General features: G+C 39.6%; 1 protein-coding gene across 3 annotated transcripts; it reads right to left on the reverse strand.

Moving 5' to 3' along the window:
- Positions 1-4810: 4810 nt before the first annotated feature.
- LOC146710577 (uncharacterized) lies at positions 4811-7525 on the reverse strand. 3 transcript variants are annotated; one of them, XM_085455359.1, is made up of 6 exons: positions 7428-7525; positions 7208-7339; positions 5656-5755; positions 5507-5539; positions 5346-5399; positions 4811-5157 (listed from the first exon to the last, which is right to left on the reverse strand). In XM_085455359.1, exons 2-6 carry the CDS (start codon positions 7331-7333, stop codon positions 5123-5125), a joined length of 348 nt encoding a protein of 115 aa, XP_085311485.1. In that variant the 5' UTR covers positions 7334-7339; positions 7428-7525; the 3' UTR covers positions 4811-5122. The 3 variants fall into 3 exon arrangements, with proteins under 3 accessions (XP_085311485.1, XP_085311486.1, XP_085311484.1); XM_085455360.1 differs by having other exon boundaries at positions 5656-5752; positions 7208-7525; XM_085455358.1 differs by having other exon boundaries at positions 7208-7525.
- Between the last annotated feature and the right edge of the window lie 2347 nt (positions 7526-9872).

Genomic DNA, 9872 nt, shown 5'->3' on the forward strand with positions numbered 1-9872 from the left:
GTATCAAATCTGCAGTGCATTTCAGTCTGTCATTGAGACAAAATGCAGGTCGGCAACACTTTGACTCGTGTAAACGTGTTTTTGCAGACACAGACCAGCTGGTTGTGATTAAACAGGACCATGTCTGGGCTTGCATGTAATACTGCCATCCACATGATTAAATGGAGAGTTTTCAAACAAACTGGAGAAGAAATAAGGTTGATCATTCCTCTGGGACGAGTGATGAAATCTAAAGAAAGAAAATGTCCAAAAGTATCAAACCACAGTGAGCAAACAACACTATGTAAATTAGTGTTCACATATTTGACACATACACAGGTGAAAAGTAGTGAAAAGTGATTTGATCTAACTTAACTTAATCCATTTTATCAACTAGATGCAGTATTGAAAAGCTAATATGGTTTTAGGTCAGGTGTTTTACCTTACGGCCTTGTGGCTGTTTGAACCCAGAGCTGATCAGTAACAGAGCTTCTCATGCAACAAAGCCTCACATTGTGTCCAGCATTTAACCCCGTCTCATCCATCTCTTGGTTAGCAAAAAGCTATAGCTGCCACTGGGCCACGTTTGTACCGTCACCAAGGAGGAACCTACCCACGATGTGTGTTTTTGTGTGTTTTCCGTTTGTTTTTGTAACTCATGTTTTAAGACTTTTCTCTCAGTTGTGTCTGCAGTTTCATTTTTTATCAGTTTATAGAGTTTGGGAGCTCTTGTGTGCTTTGTTTGGTTTTGTTAAAGTTCTCAATGATTTTCATACTTTTTCTACCTCTGAGGTTTTACCACTGTATAAAAAGCTAAAATGGCGCATTAAGCTTCTTGTTTTGTTGTGTTTGGGGTTTTTTGTTGTTGTTTTTTAGTTTTTGTGTGTGTATTAACGTGAAAATAATGTAGATGTTACTGCCCAGCAAGTGTTTTGGGGTTTTTTATAGATTTTTTTTTTTAAATAGCCTATTTATATTCTTAAAAAAACCACATTAACTACATAGAGCGTAAACAAGCGTAGAGGAATCTCTCCTTTCTAGGGAACTGATTTCCTGGTGAATCAAATATTTTAAAAAATCTAAAAAAAAATTGTACGTGCTTTTGAATGTGTCTACAAACTGGGAAGTACAGGAAGAACAATCCAGAGCATTTCCCCACCAACAAAGGCGATGAGTCATTTACATTTCAGAGATTTATTCCATGTTATCAAAAGTGACGTGATTGAGTCAAAACATGTCACTGTGCACATTGTCACTACCTATTACCACCATAGTTGATGCTGTGAGCTGTTAGAAAAGGGCAGCCTTGTTGTGTAAGCTCAATAAGCATGGTTGGCAGCACTTTAAATTTTTTTAATTTGTTCTATATGATTGATTAAAATATTATTTTAATTCTATTGACAATCTCTACATTTATTGATCTGGATCAACATGTTGAAGAATTTTAATCAGCATTTAATGTTTTGGTAAAGGAGTAGCTGGCTGTTATTATCAAATGTGGATCTGTGAACATTGATCTGTGATCGATATCTCTCTCGCGTCTGTTCGGTAAATATGAAGCTGTTCGCTTATCTTAGACTGGAAACTGGGAAATAGCCGTTCTGGCTCGAGCAAATAACCGACTTTAAAACAGGAAATTCCCTTTTTGTTCAGACTAAACATCTGCTTGGTCCAACAGAGGATTCACATACATCCTAACAATCCTCAGTTTAGGTAACTGAAGGAAATACATATTTAAACACTGAGTGGCTGCAGGCACTAAAAGCGAAACAAGCTAGCAGTTGTAAAAAATACTACTAGTAGTTTTTTGTTTGTTTTTTACCAAACAGACACGGGGGTGGTTTCAATCGTGCCGTCTAACACTTGGTAAGAGTCAGAAACATTGTGCATAAGTTTAGACAGCAGCTGGCTGTGAAATTAGAGGTGTGTTGCCAACAATGTCACATTGAATCAACCATTATCTTTTTTATTTTTATATTTTTTCCTGTAGCTTTTGTGTCACACTTGAGCCATTTTCTTTTCCCGACTGCGGCTTAAAGTTACATTTCTTCTTGTGTTGAAACAACTGTTGCCTTTAAAGTTCATTAGTTTAAAAAAATCAATGTCTTTTTGTCCTGTTTTATATACTGATCGTTTCTGTGTACGGGTTATCTGCATTTGACATATTAATACATATTTGTGTTATCCGGTGGTTAATGTGGTTAAATGCACTGTCATTGGGTCGTACAGCACAGGGCAACAGTGCTAACAGACACTCCATTTATCCTTTTAGCATGAGCTTTCAATAAATCACTCACAAATGTGCTGCAGCCTGAATTTACTTGTTGGTAGGTTGTTGTTGTTGTTTTTTTAACTCATGTGCATTAACAGCAAAGTGCGCTTACTTACCATTTTCTCCTCTCTTTTTTTTTTTGCCTTTAAATGAATCTCCAATGAATAAAAAGCATCCTCAAACACTCCTGGCTACAGTGTTCCATACATGATTGGGATACTTGTGCTCTCGAGGTCTTTTTTGGCTGAGATGACTGGTAAGCAAAAGGCTTTGGTATCAGAGAAAATATTATAGAGGATGGGTTCCTTTTTTCAGGCCTCCATTATGCTGATATTTAAGAGTCTTACAAGAAGAAATCCCATCATTAAGGGTGTACTCTTTTCCTTCTTACCTGAGCAGAAAATGGACCTAATTATAATGCTGAATACAGCCCATTAAATCTGTAAATAACTGGAGTGTTTTGAACTTTAGAAAAAAAATCAAATTTACCCGTGTGTGTAGGGTCCTTGTTTTCAAGAAACCTGTCATGACGTTGTTGTGCTTGTGTCTATTTTCCAATCACCTCTTCATTCCTCCCCCTGGTGCCAATGGCAGCTATAGATGGACAGTTTTAGAGCATTTTGCTGGTTACTAACGCACCCATATGCTATCACGACTCCCTGGAGAAACAAAGATGCATTCCTTTGCCTTTCATAGGTCACCAGAAAGCTGTTGTTGTAGTGCTACCTATTTAAACTACTCACACAAAGAAGTGACACAAAAGTAGCGTGACATTGCTGTGTAGCTCAGTTGTGCTTTTGTACCTGCTTCTCCTCTTTGCCTTCCTCTTCAATAAAGACAAATGGTGAAACAAACAGATTTCGCCTCATGTGTTGACTGTGTCCCGAACAGCATCCTTAAAGGTTTAAGGATTGTTTAGGCTCGGTCAGTTTGCTCAGCTAATAAGGAACTTATAGACAAAAGAATATTTCTAAGTGTCGTGCCTGTTTAAATAACTAAATATGCAATGCCACTGATCGCTTAAAGGGGCATTTCAGCAATAGCAAGTATCTACTGCATGTCTAATCTGACTAAATAAATCCTGGCACGACTGCGGTCATGTCGGCTTTGAAGAAGATGATCGAGTTTTGTCCACACTGGAGACTGAAAATCAAGATATCCCACATCCACAAGAACACAATTGGCAGAAAAAAATAACAAAACTGCACAAAATACACTTAATTTAAAAAAACTTGCAAAATTCCAACAAACATCAGATCATAAAACTTAAAGAGCTACAAAGAGAATGTAGGTCTGTGGTTTGAGTTTATTCAGTTTGAATAGTGCTGCTGAAACCAGTTCTACCCAACAGGTGGTTTCATTGGAGAGCATCTGAAATTAAAATGTCAATTTATTGTTAATTGTTGTTACAACACTTAAATGAGAGATGTGTGGTTTGGAGGCTTTACAAAGGAATACCACACGAGGGCTGTTAATTGTTCAAGGGAATCCATCCAAGCTTTTCCTTCAGAGCTCAAAGAAGCATGATGACATACGGGGTTTAAGTGATGGAGTGTTGTTTGGGCTGCATGAATCTCTTCATAGGCCAGGACAGTTATGGAGACTGACTGCACAATAATACTGCAGCTGGAAAATGAAAGACAACATTTCTGTACGGTGCAGTGTTTGAGCCCCTCGTTGAACAGGAATCTCAAATGTACGTTTTTCACACGCTATTAAAAAAAATATTTATAAGATCCATTTATTTTATTTGCACAGGATGTAAAGGTTTTCAAAAAGATTATTTTAAGATCCTTTCTGCATTTATGCTGATTTTGAGCTGCCAAAGAGAGATTGAGGGGATTAAGATAAATCAGGGCCTGCAGGCTCTTTCTAGCATATATTATTGTATCATCAGTTAAAAAGAAGGTTGAACATAAAGTGTTGGTTTGGAATAACAATGTCATTATTATTAGATTAAATAACTGGATCAAGAACAGATCTCTGTGGTGCCTCAAAATGTTTAAAGAGCAGAACTGACTCAGAGTTGTAACACTTGCTAATTCCACACATGAGGGAGATGATAGGAGACCTTTGATCTTTGATCTGCTCTTTTTCCTGGTCACGCTTTCATGTTAGTTAGATGCAAAGATGTAACATGTGATTTATTAATTGTAATATCTTTACAGAGGGCTGATGCAGGGGAAAAGAATGTGCCTGTCAGTGTTTTAAATAAAACATCTGTTACCAAATGTTTATTTCGGTTGCAAATTCTAAATATTTATTAATTAATGAATTAATTTACTTATTAGATAAGCAAATGTAGCCTAAAGCAGAGCTGAATATTAGTGTGGTTCCCTGTAAATACACTTAAAAATGCCCTCGTATACTCAGGGTTTCTATTCCACTTTTATTTTAGTGAGTTTAAATAACAATAGGTAATAACAATTAACACCAAACATCTTTTTTGCTTATTTCTAATTATTAAAACGTAAATTAAGAATTAGTGGACCAGTAGGGGTCATGAACACGAGAGAATGATATTCTGCAAGTAATGCATGACAGAGAAAGAAAGCACACTTAGCTAATGAAATCATCTTTAATGAATCTGGCACAAACTGAGCGAACCCTTTGAAAAGACACGAGACTTACATATGCATTAAGTTTAAATGTGGCAAGATATCATCAGCTACAACATACAGCAGTGCAGTTCATCAGATCGACGGGAGTGAAGTTAGCGATTTTTAAAAGCATTTATTTCAGCTCATTGTAACAGGTGTTTGGACCGTGTCGGTCAAAGTGCATCATCTCAGTGTCCTGTTGGTCAACAACGGATGGCTGAATAAGACGTTATAACTGAAATGGAGTTTGGTTTCTTTTCTTTTTTTGTCTTCAGTAAGAGTCCGATTTAAATTCTTCCTCCATGTCTGTAAAACAGAAAGAAAACAGCAAAAACAAATATTAGAATGAACATTTAGATTTGATTATAATCAAGCTTGAAAATCACTTTTTAAATGGCAGATTCAAACATGATAACAGAGCCGCTTCTCTATCTAAAGAGTTATGCAAAGCAAACATTATATACAAATAGACGTGGCTGTAGCCGGACATTTACCTCCTCCTAAACTCCTTCTGCCCATGAGTCCAACAAACATCTCCCCTTTATTTCCTGTAAAAACAAAACAACACACAGAGAAAGAGGAACACAAAGATTTTTAGGCTCGCTACCAAAATAAAACAATAAAGAAAAGTTGAGCTCTAATCTGTCTTACTCACTTTTCCTGCCCAGTCTCACAGCGTGGGATACACCTGAAACAAGCAAGAGATAAAGAAGTCTCGGGTATTACAGGAAGCAAAAAGGACTGTGGAGCACATCATCAACTCTAAACCATGCAGTACAATTATGAGCTGGTTTATTTGCTCACCTGAGCTTCTTCCCATCAGACCGTGGAACTGCTGCGCTTTGGACCGCTTGATGAGATCTGCCAGACGAATGGTTATTCCTCTCTCCACTGGGTAACCCTGCTTACACACACACACACACACACACACACACACACACACACACACACACACACACACACACACACACACACACACACACACACACACACGTACATATAGTACAATAAGTTATTGCTGATATAAATACTAGGATCTAGTCAGATTGTGGAAATAAGCAGAAATGGGAGTATTAAGCTCTGCATACACTCGTTCTTTGTGTCTCATAAAAGTCTGTTACAAAATTCTTCACCAGCATCTGGACTAAAGGTCACCACATACTATAGATATACCACACCAAACACACAAAACACTATTTGTAGTCGTGGAGACTTCATAACCCTGTAACACATCTACTTCTCAGACTTCTAAAATGTTTCCGAATGACACATCTTAGCTGTAAGAATTACTCGTGAACATGGCTTTGAAATGCTTTGCCACAGAAGCAGAGACATTAGCTGAGACTCCAGCTGTTAAATATGGTAATAAACACGCCATCTGTGCCTGCTAGGCCTTCATTTCTACGCGTCAAATCGCAAATAAACCACCGCAGATTTTCTTATTTCGGAGGCATGTGATTCAGCGGATCTGCAGATGTGTCCCAGAAAATTGCACACACAACAACAGAAGACTGAGGCTCGCCACACTCACGTAGATATAAAGCACAGCATCACGCGTGAATTTATTTCCAAAAGTCTAAAGTTTGCAGTCAGCACGAACACGTCTCTGCCCTGGACGAGTTCTCCTCGCTTTCAACTATTCCAGCGGTGACGCGTCTGACGTCACTGAACACACTTCACTGTCTGTACTTCAGTTTTTGGCTTTAAGTGAAATGTATGAATAAAGGAAATTAGCATGTTTACGAGGAGATAGACCAGGTCAGATAGACCAGGTGTGTGTGTGTGTGTGTGTGTGTGTGTGTGTGTGTGTGTGTGTGTGTGTGTGTGTGTGTGTGTGTGTGCGCGTGTGTGTGTGTGTGTGTGTGTGTGTGTGTGTGTGTGTGTGAAGCACTGAATTGCTCGGTTAGAGTGGAAAAGCGTGAACGAGCCCATTTACCATCTAATTACCAGTTTGGCGGACACGCTCGGTTGTCATGTTCACATTTCTCTGAGGATTTGTAGCTGCAGGCACATTCGACAGAGAACTATTACCAGAACTATTTTTAAATATCGGCTGCTGATGATTTTAGATGATTGGCTCTAACAAATAAGGCGATGATCCTCCAGCCTCTGTTGGACTTTCGGTCTCTGTCTGTGGTGCTGAAAAGCAAGTTAGTCAAAGAAACTGCAGAAGAAGAGAAAGAGAGAGAAGTTTGTTTTGTAATATTTATACAGCTTAAACAAATTTAGACTTGATTCTGATAAGAAAATATCTTTTTCTCTACAAAGCTCCGTAATATGGGGATGCAACCCTCAAATCTGCGTCTCTCTTCCTCTCCCTTTTCTTTTCTTTGAGGGGTCGGGGTGGGGGTTGTACCTGCCAGTCCTCCACCGTCCACATTTCTCCGTCGTTTTCTTCCCCGGAGAGCGGAGTCCCCAGCGCGCTGCAAACCTGCACCAGCACGACCACCAGCATCACTACTACAAACTTCAGCGTCTCCATGGCTACCTAAGGATGCCAAAGTAATAACAACAATAATAAAATATAGAAGTGGCTGCAAATAGTCAAGAAGAGTCTCCCTGATTCGGACGCATACAGGAGCCAACAGAATTCAACCCGTCCACGCGTGGTTATGTGCTCTGGTCTTGAGGCGAGGTCCGTGCTTGCTCTTATAAACGCCCTGTGCTCGCTCCTCCCCGCTTCCTCCAGCAGCCTCGTATTAAACCGAACACATCCTGCAGGCCAGATTTTTTCCCACCCTTCTGTCTGACTCATGAGCTGTTGACTGTGAGTAAACTTCATCTAATCTAAAACCAACTGACCCAAACTGTGAAGGATGGGTGTGCTGATTGGTTAGCTTCTGTTTCATTTACCCCACACGTTTATGGTAAAATGTGGCAAAGCCATGTATGACACAGTGTGCCTTTGAAATGTCAGCTCGATGAACCCAAAGGAAGAAAAATGGTGCGAGCGTAGGAAAAGACAGGATGTGTCTTTATTTTACAGGCTGAGCACAAGACGCCAAACCAAATCACAACTCCAACTGACACGGTTATATTTCCCTGAACCAGATCATAATCGTGTTTTGTGTCCTCTTTATGGTTCGTGTCGCCTTGTCCCAGTGCAATTTGATTTTCGGGGCTAGATGTATTCATGGTTTGTTTGTGTGACTCTGCGGGTGAGTGCCACAGTATTATGATGGGTTTATAATCATGATCAGTGCAGCTTCTGACGAGAATCCATCCTTTGACTTGATCTGTGACAAACACACAATTGTGCATCAGCCCCACATGTGGGTTTGGACCCACCCGCTGGGTAAAACTCAACTGGTTCTGCTCTGAATGTCCTATGACTTCAATTTTCTTTCATTTTCAATACAGGATTCTTCAGCTCACCAGAACTCTTTGAAAAAACGCTGTTAACACCAACAAATTATTCTGCTATTAGTATCCATTTGATCAATCAGTCTCCACCTCTATGTGTTTTAATGAGTGGCACAAGTAGCTACACCCACGCAAACAATTTTGCACATATGTATTTATTTATTTATTTATTTATTTATTTATTTATTTATTTATGTGGCATAACTGATTCATCTCTCAGCAACAGTTAAGGAGCGCTCACTTCCTTTTGGGGAAAATAGCTTTACACAAGCTCTTCATTCAAGACTCAGTGAGGAGAGTGAAAGATGGAGCAAAATTGGAGTTTTCTTTTGGGACAGGAGTTAAGCACACCGGGCAGATTTCATACTTGAGACACATGACCAGAAGTGTTTACATGTGAGGGATCTGAAAGACTTCTCCCAGGAACCTGTGAGTATCAGACATTTCATTTCCTGAATTTTGGTCAATTTTGATGCATCGATTTGTATCAACATTTGAAGGAAATGTTTTTATTTACTATAAAGAAAGCACAAAATTCAGTCAGCCACGTCAGTAGGTACACCTTACTAGTACCAGGTTGGACTCCCTGATTCAATAAGGGGCTGAAAAGAGATTTTGGTCCATACATGACAGCATCACCCAGTTTCTGACATTTGTTAGCTGCACATCCATAATGTGAATATCCTGCTTCGCCACATCACAAAGGTGCTCTATTGGATTGAGATCTGCTGAGAGTGGAGGTTATTTGAGTGCAGTGAACTCATTGCCATGTTTGTGAAACCAGCGTGAGATGATTTGAGCTTTGTGACATGCTCCTGACATATCCTGCTTGAAACAGCCATCAGAGGATGAGTACAGTATGGTCATACAGGGTGGACAAGGTCAGGAGCGATCCTGAGGTAGACTGTAGTGTTTAAATGATGCTTAGTTGGTACTAAAGGGCAAAAAATTGCAGCAAGAAAACATTCCCCACACCAGTACACCACCTGCAGCAGAGCCACTGGCACAAGGCAGGATGGCGCCATGTTTTCATGCTGTTTACACCAAATTCTGATGCTGACACCAAAATGCTGCAGCAGAAATTGAGACTCATCCGAGCAGGTAATGGTTTTCCAATCTTCCATGGTCACGTTTTGGTAAGCCAGTGTGAATTGCTTCCTGTTTTTAGCTGACAGGTGTAGCCCTGATGTGGTCTTCTGCTGGTGTAGCTCTTACTTATCTTACTTAAAGCATTTTTTTACCATTCTGATGCTCAATTTGGAAATTAGCAACATGCCTATGCAACTAAATTCACAAAGAAACACTACTGCTTTAAATCTGCAGCTTATCCTACACCACATAGCCGATGCTATGGCCACCATTCAACACTGCATTAGTCTATAAGTTTTTATGAACAGTTCGTCTAATAGCAGGTGCTGCTCTATACAGCTCTACAGCCTCAGGAAGCTGTGTGTAGCTTTGATGATTTCTGATGTAGCGATTGCTGTTCTTATGAGCAGCTTTCAGGTAAAAGCTGTGAAAAGGTGAAGATTGCAACGAATTAGCAATTAGCATAGTAGCCAAAGCCTTTCTGGCCATTTTGGAGGAGCGTTAGTGCAGTTTTATTCACTCTTTGAGCTCCGATTCTGGTCTCAACCAACTAACAAACCCACATACTT

This window comes from Copadichromis virginalis, linkage group LG4, assembly GCF_057382275.1.
Source record: "Copadichromis virginalis isolate Kocher_CV1m ecotype Utaka linkage group LG4, C_Virginalis_male_GT1.1, whole genome shotgun sequence".
NCBI classification, from domain to species: Eukaryota; Metazoa; Chordata; class Actinopteri; order Cichliformes; family Cichlidae; genus Copadichromis; species Copadichromis virginalis.

Bases quoted from the DNA above. Each gene is read 5' to 3' on its own strand.
- LOC146710577 (XM_085455359.1), bottom strand. From the start codon at position 7,333: ATGGAGACGCTGAAGTTTGTAGTAGTGATGCTGGTGGTCGTGCTGGTG. The intron at 5,540-5,655 runs GTGAGCAAATAA...TGCTTGTTTCAG, and splicing joins TCTGATGGGAAGAAGCTCAG to GTGTATCCCACGCTGTGAGA. The intron at 5,400-5,506 runs GTGAGTAAGACA...TTGTTTTTACAG, and splicing joins TGTGAGACTGGGCAGGAAAA to GAAATAAAGGGGAGATGTTT.